Source organism: Netta rufina (genome assembly GCF_964035555.1).
Source record: "Netta rufina genome assembly, chromosome: 6".
Lineage (NCBI taxonomy): Eukaryota > Metazoa > Chordata > Aves > Anseriformes > Anatidae > Netta > Netta rufina.
In genome coordinates this window covers 38,840,094-38,866,391 of record NC_140129.1, presented here as the reverse complement: position 1 = coordinate 38,866,391, position 26,298 = coordinate 38,840,094, and the positions used below count along the sequence as shown (strand labels likewise).

Genomic DNA, 26,298 nt, shown 5'->3' with positions numbered 1-26,298 from the left:
AATATTACTGTCAACACATAACAGAAAATTATGTCCATACTCCTGGGATTAGTCTACTTTATGTAACAGGAGATCAGAAGTCAGCCCTTAATATTTTAGCACCAAAGTACACCATTAAGTTTCTAAACAGTGGAAAGGAGATCTGCAAAGCAACCCGTGCCATTTCCACCACATCATTTTTCTCTAGCAGAAGAGCACCTCAAGAGTGGCAGATACTGCACGGGAAGGTTTTTTTAATATATTTATTCTAAGTGATGGCCACATAGGACCGGTAGTAGAATAACCCTTTCTTAAAGTATGGAAAACACTTTTATTTAATATAAAACAGCCAAGCCACATTTTCTACACTAAAGTGACTGATACCAAGAAGAGATGGGACAGAAAAGCCATGAGCAAGCACCAAATATCTGCACACTGCTGTTTTTCAGTCTATATTACTAAGCCCTTGCTTCCTTTAAGGCATCGGAGCACCTATCTGCTCCGCACCCACCCTCCTCCAGCACGGGACACGGCCCTGCCCCAGGGATTCAGCAGGAGCCCCACGGCAGTGGTCTCACTCCACCTGCCTGCCCCCACTCACACATCCTTGCTGCGAGTGCTGGAAGCCACACAGAGCCTTCGCTGTGTTTTTACAGTCAGAGATCCTTATCTTCTCTATTTACTGGTACTGAGAATTTGCTATGGAATTTGCCATTTCCACATAAATTAGCTTCCCCGGCTCACAACAACGCTTTGCAGTCACTCCGTGTGCCCAGTGCCTCCACCCGGAACCACAACCAAATAGAAGCTAAAACCTCCAAAGATGCAGAGCTGTGGCACCAGGACCTCCTCAGGCACATGAGGCGAGGTCGCATCTGCAGGAATAAAGACTGCTCTCTGCTCAGCACCTCCGCATGGAGACAATTCCCCCCTCGGCCCACGACTAAAATATGCAGCATATGAGGTTCAAAATACACCATGGAAGCACCCAGGAAGTTTACCTGCCTGAGATTTCCAGAATTCCTTCATTTGCCAAGTATCTTTTCACCCCCCATAATGAAAGCACAGCAGTCCCACAGACTTCCTTTAAATTAGTACTCCTCACCCCAAAGGTTCTAGCCCCCGCTATGCTTTTATGTCCACCTCCTGAAAGAAAGGGGCAATACCAGAGCCCCTGTGCAGAGCAGGCTCTGCACCACTCCAGAAAGTGACTTCAGTTTTGTACTAACATGGGAAATATTTTCTTCCAGTTCTTCAACTCTTTCCAGGGCTGCATTCTTGGTTTCAGCGTCCTCCAGTAATGCTCCCACATCGAAAACGTTATCCAGGTAAGCTTGAATTTGCACCTGCAGTTTGTCGCTCTCCGTGTGTTTCAATTTCTGTAAACCCAAAAATAAAAAGCCGTCACTCAGCACAGGCAGCGATTTGAAGCAACATAATTGCACACAGTGAAAAGGGGAGGGAGAACAGTGGGAGCTCGGCCACTTCCAACATTCAGGAATTTTAATATTTTAACAACACTCTGCGTTTTAACATTAGCTGGGGTCAAAATTGAGAAACAGTCATTTTTGAAGACCAAACATCCAGAACTTTCAAATAAAAATGAGCCCTGTCTCGTCTTCTGTTACTACAGAGGGTACCACTGCTCTCCTGCATGCCCCAGCCCTGCAGCCAGCACGGAGAGGTGAAGCCAGCACTCGTGGCCAGGCACAAAGCAGCCTCATGGCCCAGAGCAAACCCTCCCCTTGTCTTCACTCACCTCGTGTTGGGCTGGCTTGCCACATTCAAAATGAGCTCATTTTATCTCAAAAGAAAACATCAGAGCGCAGTTTCAACCATTCTGCCTGTTTCTGAGGATACTCTAGTATTTGGGGCACCCCTGAACCCCAGACAGTGCCATGCTGGTACCAGTGTGTACAATTACTTCTGGCAGACACTGAGGCAGTGCCCATCCCTACCATCTCCACGCAGCGAGTGCCTCCAGGCACGGTGCTCGCAGCCGGAGGCCGAGGGTCAGCGCGCGGCCTGCACCATGCAGGGCCACGCCACTGCCACAGAGAGCGGCTGTGGTTCATCCTCGCCTTGTTATCAGACGAAGCTACCAATTTAGCTCCCAGTCTGTAATTCCAGCTCGCAGCAGTGGGTTTTTCTCCCCTCGCGGCAGGGTGGCTCCAGGCCGCAGCCCTGTCAGCCCCCGAAGCATGGCGGTTTCAGCAAAGGCTGTGGGGCCGCCCTGTGCTGCCCTCCTGAAAGCTGTCGGTGGCAGCACGTTTGGGGCAGCAGGAGGCTCGGCCTCCTCGTACTGCCTGCCTGCTGCTTCCACAGCCTCCCTCGTGTCCCTGCTGCTCTCAGGGCACTGGCAAGAGCAGCCCAGCTCTCTGAGCAAAGCCCACACATGCCAACAGCCCCACGCTGCAAATACGCTCACCCGTCTGGTGAGCGCCAGGAACCTGCCCATACTCACGTCCAAGTACTCGTCCAGGCCCAGTTTTGTAAATTCATACTGCAGGTGGACTCGGAAGTTCATGTCCTCCACCGAGTGGACAACGATGTTGATGAACTGCATGCAGGCCACCTGCAAGAGGAACCATCACGGGTCAGCAGGGCAGGGCACACAGCGCTAGTGACCGCACTTCGTTATGGCTGCTGCCAAGGGAAACTGTAATTTGCTGTTCTGCAGCTTTTTTTTTTTTTTTTTCCCATCAGCTTGTTTGTCTGTTGTGATAAAGGGAAACACGGATTCCAGCAATTAAGTCATGTCTGTGGAGCCTACCTTTATTGCACGCTGGTTGGCTTGCCGTGCCAGCTCGCACTGCGAGACATCACACAAGCACACAAGTGCTTAAGAAAACAATGCCGTGTTCCAAAACTGCCTTTAAAAGTGAGATTAATTTTTCAACTGGAACCCTTAAGTTGGAAAGGGGGACTTTACAAAAGGTGCTTTGTTATTTGCAGAAAGCGTGTTTTAAAATCTGTGGTTTGGTAACTGAGCAAGGGCCCAGACCATACGAGCTGGCACGCCACCACGTCCGAGCACAGCACAGACAAGACAAAGGCCCTGGAGCGAAGGGGGCCGTGAGCCCTAGGAGCAGCAGGGCAAGCCGCCTGCAGAAGGGCAGGAATCGGGCCAGGAACCCCACAAAGGTTTGCTTTTTATGGGAACATAAGGCACAGCCAAATCCCACTCTGCACATCCCTTGCTCTTTCAGCTCTTGGGTGACCACCTCTGTGTCGCTCCCTGAACTGCTCTGAGAGGGTTCGCCTCATCCTTGACGTGTCCCTCTAGGCCATAAGCCAGTCCTGCTGGAGACACTGTGACAGGAGCAATACCACGTTCCCAGCATTGACTGAGGTAGCTCCTAGGTTTCTAGAATGAAACTAAGCCTCCAGGCGACTCCATGTCTCTGGGCTGCTTTGTGGGAAGACAGAACTGAAGGCTGCCCTCTGGATTTCCAGTTTGCTACTGGAAACTGGCCAGTTCTCTGTTTCAAGGCCCAAAGAATAAACTAGTGGACAAGTGTCTGTTGTACGGTGGCCTTTGACAACAGGTTTGGGACCGGGATGCCCATTCTCCCAACCTGAGCCAGCTTTGGAGCCACCAGGAACCACAGGAACACAAGCTCCTGGGGTGTCTCACCCTGGGGTGCCACTCAACGTGCACCCATTTCTTACCAAGCAACCCTGCTCGTGCAGTTGGTTTTGATTCCCTGCATGGCAGAGGACTCCTTCCAGTTTCTGTGGTGAACTCTGGTTCCTCCTAGGGCCGGTGCCGGCCTTGGCCAGCTGAACACTGCTGTCCTGTCAAATCACTCAGAGCCAAATTTCCTTATTTCAAAAGCGCTTTTGTTATACTTGCTTTGGCTCTTAGAACATGAGGGCCAAATTCTCATTTCCTTTCTCAGATCCTTACATACACAACTAAAGAATTTATCAAGTCAAAGAAAATTAATCTAAGAAAGTTGCTTTTAAAATGAAGTAAGTCAATGTCAACAACAGGAACCTTCTCTAAAATACTTTTGCCTTTTTGTTGTTCTTTCCTCCCATTAGATCCACGCAATTAACTGCAGCCCCTTTCAGCTCCAGCTTCCCAGACAACTCTTGTCTTCTCCATCTAGGGCAGCCCGAAAGCCAGGTCCTGCAGGAATAGCTCTCTGTTTATCTTCACTCCTTACAACTACTTGAATTACCCGAGCTTTAACGTTACATCCTGGAGCCATTTCACCCCATCCTGCAGAAAGGAACGACTGCACAGCTCCACATCTCAGCTCCGCACCTTGGTTCCTCGGCTCTGCACCTCTCTGGCAGCCCCGCACCCCCTGCTCACCCCCAGGCACATTTCTCAGCTATTGCTCGCAGCAGCATGTGGAGCGCGTTAGGGCCAGATGGTGACAGGAACGAGCAGATCTGCCAAATCATTTGTCATGAGCTCCCTCCTCTAGCTCTAGGCTTGTCATATATTCAAGCCCTCAGTCAATGGAAGCAACCCAAAGACGCAGACTTTATTAGTAGTTGGGCAAGTTCTGAAAAAAATCTCTATTTATCCTCTTTCAAGCACTACATTCAACCTGAGAGGACCAGGGAATGTTCTCACAGCTGAAACAGGCTGCCCAGTTGGATGCTGAATATTCACAGCTCACCGGGCCTGTACAGACATGCTGACAGGTACATTCCCTGTTCCAACCTCGCAATACACCATTTCTTATCTTAAATAACGATGAGGGATGATTGTTTCTAATAAAGGGGACAAATCCTGTAGCTCCCAGCAAGGTGCAGGCTGCAGGCTGGTGCCACTGTCTTGCTTGCAGGCTGCACTACGCTGCGCTGCTCTCCTGCTCCCCAAATACCATCACCCTTTCGTGGGAGCACAGCAGAAACGTTCAGGAGTTGGGTGCTTGGGCCTGACAAATCTTTCTGTTAAATTACAGGCTGAACTGTACGCACATCTGAGAACACTTAATGTATACTGTGACTAGCAACATGTCCTTACTGGGACTGCAATAATAAGGAGCAAACCCAACTGTAACATGTCACAGAGTTACTGAGAGCAGCTTGCTAACTTTAGTAAAATTGCAGGGATCACTGTAACACTTTTTTTTTTTTTTTTTCATAAACCATGAGGAAAAGGTCATCCTATCTTGCTCACACTGCTTCCTTTTGATTCTGCCACCACCTCATGGGTGCAAACCTGGCCCTGTTGGCTGCAAGTCACTGACACTGGGGTCTTCAACGCCAGTAGGAAACACCCCACCAGCTGGTTTAATGCCTAATTCCTGGCAGGAAGAGGTCTTTAACATGAAGCTCTGCACTAGAATGGTGTAAAGTGTCACACATGCTTCACAGTGACCCTACAGAACGGCCAACATGACCAGGTGGGAAACTCTCCTGCTCTTCTTTCACCTACAAACGGGATCATGTCATATTCGAGGCACTGGGCATAAGTAGTGCAAGGGAGACTGCACCAACCGTATCTGAACTGCGTTTGTTTTGTAATTAAAAATAGAACTTCCAACCAAAATGACCGCCCACTTGCCACAGGCTTTAAAGAAATAGATACAGAAGTATTTTTTTATATCAAATACGTAACCAGCCAGCTCATCCTTGCCACGTCCCTCTGTCTTTCACGTGTTTCCAACGTGCAAGCTGGTGTTGGCATCTGTGGGTGCCAGTAAGATCTTCCTCTCTTGCTGTTTTCTGCTGTGCTCCAGGGGAAGTGGATTTGGTGAATAATCATACACATGCACATTGAGGAACCAAAGTGGTGAAAACTACTGCTATTTTTATCTGCAGATAAGGACAGACAGCAGCTGCACTGAGTTGCTCCCACACTTCCCTGTCTGTGATTTTGAGGATGTTGGCACATGTACAGAATATGCATCTTGACGTTGCAGATGCTGCTATCCTGCCACAAAGAAGCAGTACACGCAACCAAAAGGCTACTTTCCTACTGCCTTTGCTATGGTAGCAGACATTTCTTGAAGTCAACTGAAACTAAAAAAAATACGAGAGTTATACTATGCGATTTAGAATATTAAAAAATTGCACTGTGGTAATTTTAGGCCAGGGATCATACACATGGCACTGCTGCGTGTGACAGCAGGAACAGACACAGTAATTAGGGAAACCAACCCAAGGTTGCTGATAATGAAGAGTGCTCACCATGAAGTCTATATTGTTGTCTTCATTTCGGAAGTGCTCCATCAGCTTCTCGAAGCGCTGTTTCTCTCCACACACCTAGAAAAGAATCACCACATGTACATTAAACTGCATTTTGTGAGAGAGTATTAAAAACGTTTAAAAAGCAGCTTCTGTGCTTGCTCAAAACCTCCCTCTGTCCATGTTCCCTCTCTTGTTACAAATATTCTTCATGACAAATCCAGCTGCGGATTCACAGGTCAACCAACACGTGTGCTCCAGTTATAATGTAACTCTTCATAGCTCTTTTCCCCCTAAAAATTTAGGGATACCCACTGCTTGTACAAGTGTCACAACAGAGTTACACCAGGCGATGCCACAGGAAGCCTTGGCCTCTCTCACAGTTCAGAATTGGTTTTCCACTGCAACATAATGTAATTAGGAAGAAGACCAAATTACAGAGAGGAAAAAAGGAAAATTATCACAGGCTAAACGAGGAGCGAAATGCATCAGCACAACGATCAGCTGCTCGGAATCACAGAGCTGTAATACAGGGGTGCTGGCAGGAAACACGTCCAACTGGAGGGAGAAATAAGATCTAAGATAACGTAGGTCTCAGTGTATTGCTTAACTCTTATTGCTCCCCCATAGCTTCCCTGGCCGAGTCCTAGTTCTCTCAGCAGACAAATGACCTGAGTGACTCCCAACAAACTCACGAAACACTGAACGCGCTGCCAAGTGACCGGGACCGTGGGGTGGGCACCGCTGCCCTCCTTTTGTCTGAAGCACAAAACCCTTGGTGAGCCCAAGAGGCTTCTTCCTTTCTTAACCAGGCTTCAGGCGAACATCTGGGGAGTGCTGGCTGCTGCTGTGAGGAGGACACAGATGCATCCCCGTGATTACAACCCCAGGAGCCAGCCACTTCACAAAGCAGTAGCTCCGGCAGCCACCACCGCAGCTCCCCGTCCCAGATCGGAGAACGTCAGCTGCTGCTTCCCTCGAGAGCCAGCTCATCATGCAGCACTTGTGTGAAATTAGCCAACGAATGGTAATTAGGATTGGCGGGAGCACTGGGTGCTTCTTTGGGAACTAAACCCTCTGGGGCAAGGATTGGTTCTCTGGATGTATTTCTCCAGTGCCTCCACAGCAGGACCACATCCCTGATTCCACCTACTCCCCCAGAGCAAATTCTTTCCCAAGTATGCATTACTATTACTATTCCCCCTTAGCTTTCTCTTTTTAGCTGTCTCTGTCTTGCAGGATTTATCTCCACAACGAAGGCACCGAGCAGACCTCGCTGAGGTCAGCGGGAGGTTTTGGATGGTTTAATGGGACCTAAACTAAGCTGATGGTGGGATTTGCAGAGCACTGCCTGTGGTGGGCTGCTGGGCGCTCTCTCTCCATCCTTTCTGCTGTCTGTTACGACTGAATGAAATCTATCTGCAGTGTATATCACACATCTTCTGTCATTGCCATACAAAATTGTCATAACTGGGTTATTATTCATGCTCAGCAACCACACGCATCTGCTAGGTGCCAAAGGTGTAACCAGCACTGGCTAAAACGGTGTTTAAAATGCAGCGTGTTTCCAGCTAAACCTTAAAACCTCAGAAGACAGAAGAAATACCTCAGTGACAAAGCCTGCACCCTTGTGACAAACAGACTGTGCTCGTTGGTCAGGCAAATTGTCACAAACGTAGACCCAAAGGACTCAGCTCTCTGTGCAGCCTACATCACAGAAGGGGTTTCAAAGCACTGAACACTTTTACTCTGCCTGTAAAACACACGTTAAGGTCCAAGATACAGTGAAACAGAGCTGAGACAGACCCACTGGGATGCAGCAAGTCTTGCTGTGCTGGGCCCGCAGCTGTGCAGTGGGAGAAGGATGCACGAGCTGTCCCTGCTTAGCAGAGGAGGGCCCTGGGACATGGGAAGGACGGGTGAGTTTGGAGAGACACCGGTCACTCAGCTTCAGGCTGTAAATCTCCAGTCTAACCCCAGGGTTTTCTTCATGGTAATCTTCACAAAGCCTTCCAGGAATGATCTTTTGGTGGGAGATCAAAGCCCAAACACTGTATACAGAGAGTTAGGGCAGCTCCAAAATGTTTCTAACCAAAAGCGAGGGCAAACGAGTGAGTTCCTGCTCTTGCCCCACAGCACGCTGTGCTTTGCAGATGGTGGTGGCACAAGAGCTGGCCTCACTTCAGAGACTTAGGCTCTGCAAAGCCACCAGATGTCCAAACTCAACTCCAAAACGGCGAGAAGCACCCTTGGGAAGATACGGAGATCATAGGGAGCATCTGGCTGCACCACTGTGCATTTAAAAGCAAGAGCTCAAATGAGTGCTCTCCGGCAGGGACCAGAGCATCTCCGTAGCACTCTCTGCCTGCAGACCCAGGGATGGTTTCTGCGCCACGAAACTCAGCTTCAATGACCGTGCAGCTCCATGACCTACCTCAGGGACTTACTGTGAGCACCCTGCTGAGCACCCTCTTACCGAGGGCCATCAGACTCCCTCCTTGCTGCCTGGGCCGGCTGCTGCTGCTTCGTGCACGCCTCCCTGGGCCACGTATGCTTCCAGGCAGAGGCAGCACGCCCTTCAGGAGGAGAAGGGATGAGTCGCTGCGAAGAGACTCACTTCCCCATGGAAGAGCCAAAACCAGGATCTGGCAGGGAGTCAGGGACCCACTTGCACTGTAAAGATCAAAGGCAGCAGCAGCCTGCCAATGTAATTTCATTTCAGAGGCATACACTGGGCCTGATCCAACTCCCTCTCAAACCAAACCCGAAGCAGCCTCTCCTTGATTTGCACCACAGGCTGCTTAGCTGTGCTCATCCCTTCGATATTCTCCAAGCCCATTTTTTTCCGGCATGGTATTTCAATGCAACCAACAGCAAGCCCTCCCTACACTCTTTGTACTCTCCCTTTCCCACAAAATAGTTGCAGTCAACATAACAAAAGGAGAAATAGGTCCATCTCAGGTTTGAGCTCCTCAAACAATCACACCTCTCCCGCAGCCACTTCAGACAGAATGGGAGGACTTAAACCAGATCAGGTACCGTGGAAATAAACATGACAAAGGCACATACGATCACTCAACAACACAAGCCAGAAGGACTGATTTTGGGGAATCTAATGCAAACCGTTCGGCATGGCTGAGAGAAGCTGACATAAACAACCAGCCCCATTAGGGGTTGCCTAATTAAATCGGGGAGCAACTTGACGTGACAGAAGCCCGGCAGCCAATTGCCAAGGATGGGAACCCAGCAGCCCCAGCTGGCTGGCTTCGGCAGCTGATAGCAACAGGAAGAGCACCAACAACCTGTGGCTTTCAGCGGCTGCTTGCAGATATTTCACACTGTCATCAGATGAGTCAGGGCTGGGAACATGTGTGCTTCAAGAGAGACAGCGAGCTGACTTTCGTGAAATGATATAATTTATCCCGGAAGATTAAAGAGAGCGAGACTGTAGATGAAGCCTGCAGCCTGAAGGTTGGCCCGAATCCAAGGCGAACGCTGAAATCAAATCCCACCGCATAAAACCATATGTTGCCATTTATATTTGAATAAATTTCCAAGGTCTGTCATTTGCATTGGAAGTACGGCTGGGACTAAGAAAGACTGATCTTTCTTTTATTAGCATTATTCTATGTAAGAAGAAAGATTAAATGGGTTACCGCAGCTATAATAAGCCTCTGTCTCTACTTAGGTTGCGAAAAAAAGTCTTTTTAGGTTGCATTAAGCCCACGTCATTCTGGAAGAACAATGTGGCTTTATGGAGAGCCACCCACGGAGGGTCCTTTCTCCGGGTGCTAACGAGGTGAGCCCTTTGCGGATGCGTTACAAAGGCACAAGGCAGCGCTGTAAGGAAGCAGAAGGCTCTGGTATGAAAAATGTTGTGAGGATTGCACCCCTGTCCACCTGGCAGCGCTGGCAGGTCGCGCAGTTCACATCCAGACCACCCAGGAGCAAAGTTCAAAGGCGGCAGTGCTCGCGATGCTCCCACTCACGTGGCCTTTGGAGAAAGGCAGCCAGGGCAGGCAGCACATGGCAGTAAGGCTATTTTGAAAAAAGGGCCACGTTTTCATGAGCAGTGTCAGCCAAAGGGAAAACCCAGGCTGAGCGAAGCACATCGTCCTCCTGCCCCAGGTCATTAGCTAAGGACACGAAGCATCACCTGGGGATCCGAGCTTGCGACCAAACCCCACCACCAGCCAACGCAGCGAGCTCCGTGTGGAGATGGCAGGGCACACACGCCGTATTTTCAGGCTCTGGAGCTGCAGCTTTGTTGGCCAACAGTGCAAATCGCACACTATGAGCCCCAGCTGCCAGATCTCTGCCTCCTCCACATCTGGAGGACCGATGCTCGCACGCCTGAGACGCGGAGCCCATGCAGCCCTGGAGCTGCCTGCTGCAGCCACCCCGGTGCGAGCCTCTTCTTACTAAAGGGCTGAATTTGAAACACATAAACCTCAGCAGAGGCTTTGCAACACAGCACCACTATCTGCCAGTGCAAACGTTAAAGTGACCGTCTAACCATGTGGTGCCCAAAGCTTATTTTAAGCACACGAACGCAGCCCATACTGGGTGCGGTGCTATAAGCAGCCTGATGGATATGTGCAACCCAAAAATCCATGCGACCCTTTGTAAACCTTTCCTCCTGTCTGTGCTCCTTTGTCCCGGCGGCACAATGCTGGCTTTCTCTCCCCCACAACAGCCCACTGTGGTCAGCAGATCCCACCACGGCCCGGCAGCGCTCAACAGGAACACTTTGTTTTGACTGATCACGCTGACATTTTTGCAGTTCGCTGAAGAACAAAAAATCAATTTTCCCATAAGTTACTGGTTAAGTAAACAGTTACTTAATACTTACTAGGTTAAAATACCTCTTACTTCTCTACCAGCAGGGTTAAGGCACTCTGAAAATACTGCTGCAGTAGAAAAGACAACAAGTGTGTTTACATTTTCCAGCGCTTGCAAACTGTTTCTTCTAGCCCTGAGTTATTATAATGGCCTGTAAGAATAACCCGGCTCTGCTGTTTTCAGTGCTGTCACTCATTATTCAAATAGAGAAATCTGACTCTGAATCCGCTATTGTGAAAAGTTGGGGCTGAACAATATTGTCTCACGCCGCCGGAGTGAAAACTGCCGGAGGTAAACAAAGAGGTCCATTTGCCATGCCTCGGCTTTCCAGCTCGCCGCACAGCAACCCAAATGAATCCTGCTGTCACAGCCCAGCATCGCTGTCCTGAGTAGACGATGTGCGATGGGACTGAATTCTGCTCACCTGTGGCAGAGCAGCGAACAGATAAGTCAATTAAACTGGTGTTAAAGTGAGAGGGAGAGCCAGCGTCCTGCACCCTGCTCCTTCCTCACCCCCAGGCCTGCAGGGAGCTACGGTGACTCTTCTCGGCCGAGCAGACGGCAAAGTTCAGACACTGGGATAACCACAAAACGAGGAGCTCCCCAAAAGTCTCCTGGATTAGCTGAATTCCAAGTATATTTTCGGCATTTCCTCTTGTCTCAGAGCAAAATGAGGTGGTCTTCTGAGAAATATGGCTCATCTTAGAAAAAGCACCTCCATTCGTGTTTTACTTTAAAGCTCTGAAATTATTTCCCATATGGAGAAGCACACAAGCATACACTCACCTTGCTGAATTCACTGACTTTGGTAGATGCTTATATAATAAGCAATTTAACTGCTTTGCTGGGTTAGAGCCAAAGTCAGGAAGTGTTTCCTGCAGAGAGCCAGGATTATTTCTGGCTGGCTTTCTGTCTCGCACCAGATCGCAGTCAATTCTTCTGCCTCCTTGGTTTGGTTTAAAACTACAATTATGCTTATTAAAAAAAAAAAAAAAAAAAAAAAGAGTGGTAGAGCCCTCTGGTCTTTTCTCAGAAATAGTGAGCTGTTATTTAAGTCAAGTCAACGTTCAAAATGGAGGTTAACAAAAAGCTGAATCTAAGATTTTTCTCCTTAAAATGCCAGTTCAGAACGCTGCAAAGTATATTCCAAAACTGCCATTTTCAGATCTTCACAAAAACTGAAGAAATTAGTATTTGGGAAAAAAAAAAAAAAAAAGTTTTTGTGACTGTTTTCACTGTGCAATACGTTAGAGCTGTTGGGCTCAGACTTTTTTTCACCAAGTAAACTTCCTGCAGTTGTTCCTTCATTGGCTACTACACTTTTGGTAAATAAAAAGCTTATGAAGAATGCAAATTAAACAGCTAATTAGAAAAGCTGCAAAATAAAAATAAAAATAAAAATGAAGCAAGGCCAAGATGAGCTGGAAAACAGCTTTTTGCATTCATAGCCTCAATGAGTTTTTATTTAGTTGTGTTTAACAAGGACTTTTTTGCTGGTTCTATTTCTGGCCGATCTCACCAGATTTCTCCAGCAGCCTGCTCTGCAAGCACTAGGTCCTTCCACCTAGCCCAGCAGACTGGGGTGTATATCTTTATATATGCACATATATGTGTATGTGTGTATAGAAATATGGATACACAACGGGTAAAGTGTTATGGGACTCCTGTTGGGGATGCACAACCTTCCAAAATTGCACGGTGGAGCAGCAGCAGCCCTCAGCCCAGCTCGGAATTGGCCCTGAGGATCCGGCGCCGTGGTTGCCATCTGGGCACCACCACGTACAGTTGCTGTGAGCCCAGCAAAAGCACGGTGCCCGGGCCAGCAGCACCCTCCTGCAGGGCTGCAGCTGCTCGCAGCAAGCCCCTGGTGATGGCCCACTGTCAGGACGATGCCACAGCGCAGGGACAGTCTGACCGACACTCGCTTCGTGCCCCGAGCGAGTGGCACAGCAGCACGGCCTCCAAGTCGGTGCAAAGCGAGTGTGAACGCGTGAGAAGCTGCACACGTGCACCGTGCTGGCTCCCACGGCCCCTGACGGCCACGCACGGACTCACCAGGACCACGAGGAGCCCAAATCCCAGTGCACCGCCGCCTCCGTGACCCCGGAGCAGCACGCCTGCTTCAAGAAGCAGTATGCCACGAAATGCTGGTAAAACAAAGGGTTTACTGTTGGCAGGAAAAGACAGCAGCTTCATTCTCTGTGTATCCACACATACAGTCACACTATTAAAATGAATTAACTACTCTGAAGAGGCGTTAGGAAAATATATCTTGTTTTCCAGTGGTGCACTCCGCCTGCTTCGATGTAAATGGGGCACAGGCTCCCAGCATCTGCTCTGTGACCCCCGCGGCTCCTACCAACTTGTCTGGAGGCTCACTTTACTCTCATTTTCTCCCCCTGGCATTCTGCTAAAGTGCATTTGCTCATCCCGTAACGCAAATCCCAGGCAACTCGGATAAAACCCGGTAGCCAGTTCTCACAAATCCATGGAAACAAGCACAAAGGACCTGGGAATATTGCTAAGGAAGCCCGGTTGCAAGTGGGTAAATGCAGGGGTCGGGGCAGTGCTGAATAGCTCGTCCAGCCAAAGCTGCCATTGCCCCTTTCAAGCAGCATTTTCCTCCAGCGCGAGAGGCTGGGAATAAGCGGTGGCTGCGAACAGAACCGGCAAAGGGCCAGAAACTACCAGACAGATAAGGAGACAGCAAACGCCCCTGGCTATCCACGTGGGGTTGGTGTGGCACACAACTCCCCGTTATTTCCCCTAAGTGCAGCAGAATTCAGCCAAGCATCCTACAGAAAAAGGAAGCTTTGGACACACAGAGCACGAGCGGCCCCGAGCACACCCGGTGCCACTTTCTGATGAGATAAATTTGGCCTGGAAACTGGGAACGATTCTCCCAGCGCCTGCACTGGCCTGGCAGGAGGGACCTCAGAGGGTGGAGGTTGCTGTCCTGCCGCTAGGGAACAGTTCCCAAAGCACGGAGCAGGCTGCAGGAAGCACCACGAGAGCAGCCTTCCCCATCCCCTGCTTATCCTCAGCTCCTGTCAGCACCGCAGAGAACACAAAGGGGAAGCACAGAGACAGGTGAGAAACCAACACCGATGTCTCCCCGAAAATAACTAATTTGTCCCGTGCCATAGGGACGAGGACTGCACTGTGACTGCTGCCTGCCTTCTGGCACAACAAGAAGGTATCCAACAGCTCTGTCCCTCGCTGCATTGAAGCAGGGGCTCGCCTTTCCCAAAATCAGTGTGACTGTGAAGCCTGGCTTCCTCACCTCGCACAAAAACCTGCCTCTCCGTGCCCCCACCCCACTCTCCCCGTTTCCCAGTGGTAACAGCAGTTCTGGGTTTCCCCCGCTGAGTTCTGCAATGTTCAGTGCCTTCCCCAGCTCCTAGGTTGCTGCAGGCTCTTGGTGGCCTGAGGACATCCTTGTGTTTCCATCTGCAGAAGTGACCCGCTCAACGTTATCCTAATTATTCACTGAAAAAGCAGCAAGGAGCTTTGGTTGCAGTGCACAGTGCTGGGCCTGCTGCAGGGGAACCGAGGGTTGCAGGGGAAGGAAGCGAACGAGAACAATTTTCAGGAGACACCTCGGGAAAACAAACTGTCCATTTGAAAACCCCGACCTCAGCCAGAAAAAGCTGGCCTGTAACATCATTTTCAAGTGAAAAGTCATTTTCAAAAAGAATTCCTGACAAGATTCAGATCAGCTGTGGTTTGCTAGCTCGGGCAAACCCTGAGAGCCAAATCCTGTTCTCATTTACATCAGAGCAAAGCTCAAAGCCTAATGAAATATTTGATGTTCGCCCCGATGCAAATGAGAGCAGAATTTGGTCCGAAATATCCTGTTTTCTCTACTGACTTTATTACAGGGAGAGCATTAGACAGGAGTTCGGGTTTCTTTTGAAGTTATTTTATGGCGAGGAGATAGGGTGGCAGAGATCTAGTTCAACAAGTCTAATCTGTCCTAAATATGCATGCTGCGTCTGATGAAAGAACCACAGGGAAGCTGAGGCGGCCCTGCCATGCATACTCAGAGAAGCCACACAAATATCACTGAGCGTACGGTAATTCGAAGTGGAAGCATCCTGCTAGAAATGGAACCCCGCACGCTTTCCATGCCGGGAACTCCGAGGTTTCTCACAGACCAGCTGGATGAATGATAAACAGAAAGGCCTGAAACCATTCCCCAAAGTTGCCCAGGAGGAAAGTGGAAAACAACAGCAGAGAGCAAGAATAAGCAGGGTAACTGGGTAAACAGAGCGGCTGAAGGCAGAAATTAGGTAAAATCCCTCTCCTTGCTCACCCGCTTCACCCCAGCAGGTCCACAGAGCAAATGGCTTCACCGAGCACAAACAGCAGGGGAATAAATATGTGATGGGAGACAAACTGATTGGGCTATGTAATGATTTCTGAACGTCAGCAGGAGGAAAAAGATGAGAGTGTATGTGGAAGGAAAGGAAGGAGCAAAAGCTTGGCTGTGGGCAGAGGAAGGAAAGGGAGCAGAAGGGACTTTGGCCACCCCTCCCTGTGACATGCACCAGGGCCTGCCCAGCGAGCCCCACCGAGCATCCCAACCAGTGGCATTTCTGCCAGATTTATCTGCCATTCCTCACGCTGTCCTCCCTAACCAGTCAGGCTGCTGCTCTAGCAGGGCAGTAACAAGCCACGGAGAATTTCAGGCTGGAGTATCAACACCACACTTTCACACATTTCGTGCTGCTCCTCTTTAAAGCCCTTCTCAGATATTACAGAGGTGTTCTCACAACAATCTCATTTGCACTCCCTTCCACCACCACCTTTCACAAAGCCACGCTGACCGCCCCTTTTGCTGGTGTAACCCACGAGTCAGGCTTTCTTCACGGTCACAAAATCATCCCAGCCTGAATTTATCTTCACCCCAGGTGAAGCCTCGCCGGTGGCCGTGCCATTCCCAGCAGCTCTCTTCTTAGGCAGCACACACCAAGGCTCACAGTTCGGACAGGTCTGGTCTTGCACACCCGAGGTTTCCACAAGAGAAGCACACTGGAGATGACTCCAAACCTTTTGCTCCAGCTCTATATACCGGCAGGAACCTCAGCACAGCAGCTATGGTAGAGCTCCACGACACGCAGATGTTTACAGCGGATGTAAATCAGAGATCGGTATCTCTCCACCAGAAACAATTCCCAAAACACAAAAAGTAAAAAACCTAACAGCTTGGCTCGCTGATCATCTGCATTAACCCACTTAGGCACTGAGCTAAAACCTGCTACATGTTTATGCAGAGTCCAGCTGGGACTCATCAAGCTTAACAATTTTTGAGCTGGTAAGACTAGATTCGTTTTTTCTTTGATAATACATCCACACATATACCCAATATTCAAAATAAACTAGAATAGCAGCTTTCTTGAGCTGGATTCCCACACCAGTAACTCTGAACATTCACACAATGTTCTGGAGTCCCATTAACCCCCGTATGCAAACCTGCTACGCCCGAACGTACACTCAGACGAATGACAGTTTTGCCCCAGTTGAGCAAAGCAGAATACTTGTATTAATTCCAGCAGAGTAAGGGTTTTATCACAGAGGCTTGGTTTTGGAATTCCTTCACAAATAAAATTCTTGCTGATAATAAAACCAGGAATTTTGCATTTCAAAGGCTTGTGTAAATGGATCTGAAAATGGGAGCTGTAATCCACAATTCCTGGTTATTTCATCTAAGAACGTACCAAAGCGTTCAGGAACAGAGGAACTGGAGTAAAGCTCTCCACGTCTCCATCAGCCCTCCATTTCTGGGGCACAGCTCAACTGACCAAAAGGTAAAGGAAGCGATTCTCAGACTGGATTCACCTTGTTGGGATTACAGCTCTTTTACATGAAACTGCACAAAACAACGGCACGACCGCTGCTGTCTATGCAGCTTGAAGTGATTTTTGGAAAATCTACAGTTAGTGGAAAATCCTCAGTCTAAGGAATTTAGATGAGTGCGAAAGCTCAAGCTAACACACCGAGAGCTACAGATATGCCCATCAAATCCTGATAAAGCAGAAAAACGTACCTCCTTGAAGTTATCAAACGCAGACAGAATGATTTCATGCCCTCCTCTGACGAGACAAACAGCGGCCAGGAGTTCCAAGACGAGGGCCTTTGTCCTGCGAAGAAACCAAACCGTGGCAATCAATGACAAGCATGTGCTGAGCACCTTCTACCTGTTTGCCAAATGATGTGCAGACGCTGGGAGAAGTAGTTTGCATCCAGTAGTTTGCATTCAGTCTCTTGAAACGAGAAAACCTGCAGGATGCATAATGCTGAGCATCGTCTGATCCGGGGTACGCTGAGTCTCCGGGATCATGCAGCTCTCCCCCATTTTAATGCTTCCCGAAACATGCAAAAATTTAAATCACAAACTGCACTTGTGGAAATCCAAGCAAACCCACGGCAGAACATCAATCCGTAAAGGCAGAGCACGTCAGCCCTCCACAGCTGGCCCTCCCAGCAGCTCCCCTGCACAGGGTCGGCGAGGAGGCGGCTGGGGGCACAGCAGGATCACCGCACACAGCCAGGAGCCAGCTGCCTGCCCGCTCCCCCTGCGTCCACTTCTTGGTGAACGTGCTTATAACTCACATCTGTATTTCCCAATACAGATCTGAATTACTCTCTGTGACAATTTGTATTACTCGTGGCCCCCCCAAAAAGTAAGCTGTGGCACACTGAAGTGAGGAGAGGATGCCTCAGCACATCGCTCCCCTCCTGGATCAGAAATCTGGGCAACTGACTGACAGCAGTGCTAACACAGGCACAGCAATGAGGGGGAGAAGACAATCAATTACTGAGAGGAAAGCATGCAACAGACTCACTGCAGCTCCAATATAAATAAGCCCCAGTGCTTTCTTACGGGGTCACATAAGGCAAAAGCACCAACCGGACCTTATGGCCCGATGAGCTATGAGCAGATATTAAAATCATGCAGACACATATGAAATTAGTCTCATGCTTAAGCACTGACTCAAACCAGATGTTACAGAAAAAAGAAATACCTTTTGGCTTTCAAAGTGTCAAGGTTATCTTTGGAAACCAGATAAAATGTTCACTTTCCCAGGAAATTTTATATGGATCACTTTCAATCCTTACTCATCAATTTTTTTTTTCCTGCCACAAGAAGAAAACCCAAGCTCTTTCAGACAGGCTCAAGGAGCTCTCACTATGGCTCATCAGTAACATCCTCTGCAAGGGCAGGCCACGAGCTGTGTGTGCAGGGAAAGGGCATGGAGATGAGTGTGCACAGCGTGGCCAGGAGGATGCCCAGGTCTCCATGGCACCTGGAGCCCTCACCCGCCTGCTGCTGGCACATCTGCAACTGGGGACAGGGAGAGGACAGTGCCACCGTGCTGGTGTCACTCCTGTGGGCACACACAGAAGGGATGGAGCCTCTGACTGCTCCCTACATTCGTCCTCCCCCTGGCCTGCCAGCTCTCGTGGCACTTAGCTCCGCGGTGTGGTTGGGGACAACGCTCCAGCGCGACTCGGAGCTGCTGCTTCCCTCTGTGCACATCTCAGCCAGCCCTAAGCACCCAAAACTCAGGTTTCTTCAAAAATCATGATGGGGCTAAAACAAAAAGTAATTAGGTTTTGAACAGCATAACGGTAAATTGGCTTTCTGGTGTTTTAGCCACGTTTGAATGCATTTTTTTTAAATAATCAGGAACCTAAACAACTCACCTCTTTCACAACCAAAAGCTTAAGTTGTCTCTCCATCACCCGATTTCCAGGCTCAAGACAACAAAAAATCATAAAAGCAATAAACTTCCCATACCCTTCCCATTTACGCTGTGCCCAGGCTTGCTGATTTAAGCCTAAAGAGAAGTGAGGAAGGGAGCACCTACTTCCACCAGGACAAACTTCAAGCAGAGCACTGCAAGGCAAGTGGAGAGCCTACGGAAAGGCACTCTGCTCTCTCCATACGGTGCTGCTTAGTTCTGTCACATCCCCTAGCTTTACCTCTCCTTGCAAGCAGCAGAATGTCAGATCTGGTTTCATTAGAGGTGCAAGAGGGCTGCAGCTCCAGGCCGTGCTGGAAGCAGCTACCAGGGCCACCAGGGTGTGCGGGGAGGAGAGGGGACACGGCCCTGCAGCAATTAGCTCCACTGTGCGATCACAAAATTGGGGCTGAGGCTGAAGAAACACCCGATGCTGAGTCAGGTGCTGTACAGATGCAGGACAAGAACAAAACCCTCTCTCGAAGACACTCAAACCTGAGGCCCTCTCGAAGTTTATAGATGAAAATTTAGCTTCTTCAGGAAAATCCCACGTGAAGCTGCTCACGATCAGCAGGGTCTTCTTTGCACTGTAGCAGGGTTGGAGAGCTCAAGCAGCAAAGATACAGCTGAAGAGTCAGCAGCTTCCGAAACCAATGGCACTACTGCTGATGGCAACTGCTCCTCTATTCCCACCATAACACAGACTGAACGTGATTCAGAGCGAGGTCTGATTTTTGCTACCGATTTGCGCATAAACGTATCCATGAAAACCCCTTTCCACGTCCTCTTAACTTACCTACTTCGTTAATTCCCCGCTAGCAAGCACAGCCTACCTGGGATTCTTGTTGTTCAAGCTCAGTGCAATTTCATTGACAGCATGCGGGTGCGACATGACCATATTGAACCCGTACTGAAACGAGAAGGGGAAAAAATCGTCTCAGCTTCGAAACCGAAGTCATTATTTTTAAAACCCAACAAATTACGTATCTCTGACCAGATCTGGCAGTCTCTGGCAACGCTGTAAGCCAAATAAAACAGTGCTGAGTTTTATCAAGGCAGTCAGCACATTTCCATCTCACGCCGTGACTAACAACGACTCTGTCACCACACGTCGGAGGTACTCGCTTTGGCCAACAAAAAGGGGTCCAGGAGCTGCTCCTGCAGCACTGACACCCCCTCTGCCTGCTCCTGCCCCCCCAAACACTTCTTATTTCTGACAGCCCAGTGTGCCATTTACTCTCCAAAGGGGAATTTGCACCTCAGCTGCCAAGATCGCTTCCCCAGGCGTGCTGCCACCGAGCAACTGCCGCATGCAGCTACTGCGCGGGTGCTGCGGGGTCTGCTCTCCAAACCCAAAAAAGAGTTGCTTTATAAGCGTGGTATCAGTTAGTACCACAACTGCACCATCGCTTGCATCCTTCCTGTTAGAGGAAAGAAACCCTGGAGCTCCCAGGAGCTGCCATCCCCACCAGCACAGCCCACACACCTAGCAGCGTTAGTGTGCCAGCTGTGACAAGGGCTGTGTTGTACACGGCTTCCCCGCTGCGCTGTCTACGAATGAGCAAGGATTTAAACCTTCCCAGCAGTTTTACCTTCATCATTCACCACTAACCTTTCCCTCCCAACAACAAAAAGTGACGCGGTCCAGAAGAATGCAAAGGGAAATACCTGGTAGTTCATTATGGCACGCAAACACATGATGCAGACGTGGACATCGTCTTTTTTACTCACTAATCTGGAATTTTTTAGCGTTCTTCGGCTTGGCAAGGTATTGTACCTGCAGACAAAAACAGCTTTCATCAGTCAGGGGACTACTGTAGGTGGGCAGAAGAAAGGAACGGGAACATCCCTCCGCTTGGTGAAAACAGACACGTTTCTCTGTTCTGCAGAGCACACGGCCCGCTGACAACACGCATGCAAATAAAGCAGGAAAGAGGCCAGGGGCTGGTTATTTAGCAGCACAGGAGGCCCGGACACGAGGCTAATGGGCCCTGAAGGAACTGAGCAACGCCAGCAGGAGCAGAGGGAGCAGGACCTGCAGGCTCTCATCCGCAGCTCTACCACAGCAGAAATATCCCGGATTTTTTCTGTCTATGCTCTGCCGGTGCAGACACAGACTTTTAATGGAAGTGAACAGTTGTAGGCATCAGCAAACGTATTAATTTTGGTTGCATTTCGTTTAAGAATGGTGCCTCTCTTCTGCTCTGCAGCTGAGCTTTCTGAAAGCCCTCCAAACGATCCGAGGAAAATGCAGCCTTCAGGAACTTTCCGCAGCACAGAGGCATTAATTATTTTAATTGTAACCCCTAGCTGGTAAATCAACCTTCAATTCTATTAAATAAGTGCGTGGAATAAAGACAGAGGGAAATCTTTCAATCTGTCATTTCCATGGCACGGTAAACGAAAGCCACATTTCAGCTCTTCCTGAGACACTGCTGATTTTCTTTAAGGCGAAACACGCTCTGGGAGCTGAGCACGGGAAACTGGAGACAGGGAGAGGGCTGACGTGTGAAATACTTGCATGTTCTTGCAGTCATACACAGCGCTGAAAAAACAACGAGATCATGGCTACGGTCCAGAAAGCCTCCTGACAGCAATGCACTAATAATAATACAGAATTATATTGATATATATTATATATATATATTATATATATATATTATATATATATATAATGGGTGTTGAAGTGGAGCAGGAGCAAAGTGACCCAGCCCAAGGCTTGTCCCACGTGTCCCCAGCCCCAGCCCAGGGGCCTGGAGGGGCAAGGTGGCACTGAAATATCCTGGCCACCATGGTCACAGAGCAGGAAGGGCATCGGCTGGCAGGCTGCGGGGCTGGCAAAACCCCCAGGAGGTCACAGTGGTCATTCTGCATTTCAAACCATCACACTCAGGCCTGAAAGCCGAGGAAGAAAGCATAAATCTGCTGGAAAGAAAGGCAGAAAGGCAAACACCATGAGGCACCCGCGATTACGAGGTTTGTGAATTCTGACATCTGTTGTGCTAAGAGCAGCCCCGCTGGGGGAGGGAAGTGAAATCTGTAGGTGAAACTTGGCTGCTGGATTAAACACAGCCATCAGCAAAAGCAAGGCTACCTCAGACAAGAGCTGCTACCCTCACCCTTGCCAATGCCACCGCTGCAGCCTGGACAACGTTCACGGGAGCTCTTCTTGTGTTTGATATGCGAAAACAGTGCAGTGGGAAAAGCTTCAGGACTGTGGCATGCCGAGCCGTGATTAGGTGCCAAACCTGAGTTTAGATGAACCGCTGTTGGTACCCAGGGTTACTCAGCACAGCTGCACACCTCCTCACCGCCAACTCTACTGTGCACTTACGTGTCTAATCCACACTACTCGTTTTGTTTAAATAAAAGGTGTAGCTTTTAAAATCAGTGATTAGCCTCATTATTATTAATAATAAGAGTAAAGAATACTCATAAATACACGAACAAGTGGGAACAGACTACGGGAGAGGAGCTCGGCGCGGCGCACAGCCGCAGTGCCCGGGCTGCAGCAGTGCCTGCGCTCTGCTTTCATTTCCCAGGAGCGCCGAGATGAAAGAAACCCCAAAATTCAAAGCAGAATTCAGTCAAACGGCTTTTTTTTTTTTTTTTTTCTCCATATATATGAACGCATAAATCAGCTGACGGGCACTCCAGAAGGCTCTCAGGCCTGCAGGAAAGCTGCCCCAGTTCTGGGAGCCACGGGGAGCGCTGGGCGCACTCGGAGCGAGTTTCGGGGAGCAGACCCCGGCAGGGAGCACAGGGGAGGCAGAGAGCTGAGAACACAGGACGAGCACAGGCAAGACGTGGGCAGCTTCACATTTGGTAAGCAAAACTCCCCCGGCTCCAGTTTTAACCTGCTGCTCATTCCCTCCTCTGTCAGGGAAGGCACTGTGGGGCCGCCCCGCTCTCTCCAAGCTGCCTGCAGGATGATTGTCGGGCTCTGCACCTCACCCTGGGTGCCGGGGCACCTCGTCTGCTGCTCGTGGTGGCACCACGGATGGGCAAGGAGCCCCAGCGGTGTGCTGCAGGGCTCTGCGGCCGTGCCAGCAGTCCCACCGACAGCTCCCGTGCTCGCACACCTCCCGGCCCTTCCCTCCGGTCATCCCCGGCAACAAAACGCTTTCCCAGAACCGACGGGGAAAAACCTAGGGCAGCTCTTTTCCCTCCAAAGTGACGGGGCATTCCCTTCAACCCACACACCGAAAGTATGTGCAGAAGTAATGCAGATGCAATGACAGCTTTCCTCCGAGGAGCCTGGACGGGCAGAGCCCAGCAGCTTCAGGTGGCAATCTCCTGACTTGCCTGGGAAATGGCAGACATCAATACAGAGCTTTTTCTGTGCTTACCTAGGCCATGCATTTGCCCTGGGCAGCAGGAAAAGGGGCGCATCCCTTCCTGTGACAAAAGCAAGACCACGTTTACTTGGAGCCCATACCCAGTCTGAACCAGGAGGTGTGAAAACGCTCGCGGGAGAGCGTGGAAAGACGCCGTGCCAGCGCATCTCCATACGCATTTCACTAAGTATGAAAAACACTGCAATAAAAAGATTTAAAAGCCACTTCTCGTCACACACAGATCATTCCTATAATGACTTATCTCAGCCCTAAACTCCTGAAGACTGCATACATTAGTTCCATTTAAATTTTAATAAGCAGAGCACTTAGATCTCTATCATGCCGCTGAGAGAAGAAAAAAGCTTCCTCGGTGTCTGGTGCATCGACTGCTCCGATTTCAGAATGTGTTTATGCATCTGGAGAGTTTTGTCAGCTCTAACAACCGGGGGCAAGGCTCCTTAAACTGGTGAAGGACGGAGACCTCGCACAGCCCCCGTCGGCGACGTGCGGAGCGCGCACCCCGTGCCTCTCGGTTCTGCCCACGGCGGTCTGCGACGAGGCTGAGAAACCAGCACAGGATATGCACTCGGGAGCTGCAGTGCAGAGAAAATATTCCCAGCACAGATGGGATTCTGCCCTAGATTCAGAGAGGTTCCCTTCAACAGATGCAAATTTCTTCGCGCAGACGCGAATGCCAAGAATCGACGAGGGTTTTTGGTACAGAAACTCTTTTCCAGGGACTCTGCATGCTGCAAGTAAGGCTCCAGCTGCCTTCTCTGCAGGAGTGGTAACTGCAACAGCCCCTGTGCCCGACATGAGCCAAACCAGGGTGGACAATCTTCTTTTGCTTTCATGTCATTGCTTGTTACTAACCACTAGGCTGATGCGAGCATCTGGGTGAACTGTTGGTTTTGATTTCCTGTCTGCTGCAGGTCAGAGATTGTGTCACCGAGCGTGTATTTATACTAGTAATGAAATTCAGATGGCTCCTCTTTTATTTCCTTCGCCCCTCCTTCAAAGAAGAACCATAAAACCTTACTCCTGAAAAAAAAAAAAAAAAAAAGAAGAAGAAACAGAAAACCTGACCGTGTGCAGGCTCCTGCAGCTCGCGGTGCTTCCCTGCGGCACCGAGCTGAGCGAGCTACCCCACCGCCGTGTCCTGGGCTGGCAGCTGGGGAAATGTGTGAGATCTATCCAGCCTTTCCAAGCCCTGACACTGCGACCACGTGGCGAAACCAGCACCACCCAGCCCTGTGCTCAAACGTACAATTTAGGGCTCTTTTTCCTGCCTAGGTCTCAGGGAAGTGCCTGTCTGTTCGGGAATAATTTGGTCATCGTTTCCATGGAAGTGCACCATGTGAGAGAGTCCTTAGATACCAAAGACCCGCATATAGCTAATTAAAACACCCATGCAATGAGCTGGGGAACTCAAAGGAAGGAAAAGCCCTTCCCAACATGGTAAACCTGCACATATCTCAAACTCCTGCCATCTCCACCAGCTTCGAGGGAAGACTTCCACGCTCAGCACGAGGACACGTGCCCGATCCAAAGGTGCAGGCTTCCAACACACAGCATTAAAGCAAACCCAAGCTACAGCTGCTTTCTCTCACCATTTTTATCCTGTTTTCTGCTGCAGAGCACTACACCCTCGTGTGTCCCGCTGGCTCCCTCCTGGTGGGAGCAGAGGACGGCCCCGGGTGGCTCCCGGCAGCTCTCCCAGCTCTGTGTGTGCCAGGGCTCCTGCTTCCCACTGGGATTTTGGTGCTTTGGAGGAGGAGGTGTTTGCATGACAAACATTGCTCTAATGGCAGAGAGGGACTTTGAAGGGGGGGAAATTTCCTGCCAACTTTGCATTTCTCCACGGGGACCTGGAACTTGCAGCCTCCACAGAGGAAGGAACAAGGACGGGAACAAGGGAGCTGCAGTTGGGTCCTCTGCCCATGCAAGGGCAAAAATATTCATCTGGGTGTGACAGAGCGGGTGGCCCCGGCGCCCCAAATGTTTCTTTTCTGGCATTTCAAACAAGGGCAACGAAGCTGGCTTTGAGCTGCACGTGTGGAGAGAATAAATCACTTTGGGCCTCCAGTTTTTGTCTTCTTCTCAAAAAAATCTGGGAAAATTAGTAATCCATAATGCTGAAGAGACATTTGCTGCTTAAGAAAAAATTGTAGCAGTCTGGTTTGGCCTTCCCCAGCTCTTCTTCCCCTCTCGCAGGCTCGCAGGCTGTAAGCACACCCCGGGGAGCCCTCGGCACGGCCACGCTGTGCACATCCCACCGGGCTTCGAGCACGGGAGCAGGCACCGAGACCTGCAGGTCCCTCGGTCAAGAAAGCAGAAAATCCCAGGAGGGGCAGCTGATTGCTCTGAAAACACGCTCTGCTAAATCAGCAAGGGCCTGACAGAGCGCACGGTGACCGTCAGCTGCTCCCCGCAGAGTGGAAGTGGAAATGGCAGAGCCCTTGCTGAATCGCTGCGGCATGAGAAGGAAGCAGTGCCAGAGCACAGCCCAAATCCTGAATGCTTTTAAAGCCCATTTATGGATTACGGTACGTCTGTCTGGACTGCTGTCTCACTACGAACTCTGCAGATTCTGGACACAAAAATAAGTTTCCGAGTTCAATCCACATAAAAAACTGAAGTATTAGGCTCGGAAGAAAGGGAATTTCTAATGGCCTGGGACGCTGCAAAGTCATTATGAATATTTATCTGGGAGGAGGGTCTAGCTCTCAGGTGAAAGCAATGCTCTGTTCAGAATAAAAAATAAAAAGAGCAGCAATAAATTCCCCAAAGATTCATCCCCGTTTTTATCCTTCTACCCCCATTTCGGTGCTTGCCTCCCAAATCCCTGTGCCTCTTTTTAAAAAAAAAAAATCTCAGTTGCCAAGGAAACAGCTCCGAGCGGGGAATTGGCAAGGCCTAGCACTGCTAAAAAGAGCTCCAGGAAGTCGAGTAAAGTTACAGCGTGCAAACGGAGAGCCTCAGCCACGCAAAGGGGAGCACAGAAAGCCGGGAAGGCTTCGTGGCAGGGCACCCAGTCCTGGCTGTGCACGAGGAGCTGCTCGCTGCGATGGGGATGTGTTGTCTGCAGGCATACGAGGGCATCACCCTGCTAGGGTTACTCTGTGCTTGTCTCCTAGCCCTGCTGCTGCAATGTAATGGGTACAGGGCACACCAGCTGCAGGGCCCTGGGGGTGGCAGTGGCTGACCCCTGAGGACGGGCTGGCGAGCCAGCAGTGTGG

At 49.9% G+C, this 26,298-nt stretch overlaps 1 protein-coding gene across 1 annotated transcript in view; it reads right to left on the bottom strand.

Annotated features, from left to right (window-relative positions):
• FMNL2 (formin like 2) overlaps positions 1 to 26,298 on the bottom strand; it is a 104,755-nt gene that overhangs the window by 18,598 nt on the left and 59,859 nt on the right. The window contains exons 7-12 of the mRNA XM_084289374.1: positions 20,391 to 20,499; positions 19,556 to 19,632; positions 17,024 to 17,117; positions 6,136 to 6,210; positions 2,444 to 2,554; positions 1,209 to 1,358 (exon numbers count right to left, since the gene is read on the bottom strand). Of these exons, the coding sequence (XP_084145500.1) occupies positions 1,209 to 1,358; positions 2,444 to 2,554; positions 6,136 to 6,210; positions 17,024 to 17,117; positions 19,556 to 19,632; positions 20,391 to 20,499 (616 nt within the window). The remainder of the gene's footprint in view (positions 1 to 1,208; positions 1,359 to 2,443; positions 2,555 to 6,135; positions 6,211 to 17,023; positions 17,118 to 19,555; positions 19,633 to 20,390; positions 20,500 to 26,298) is intronic.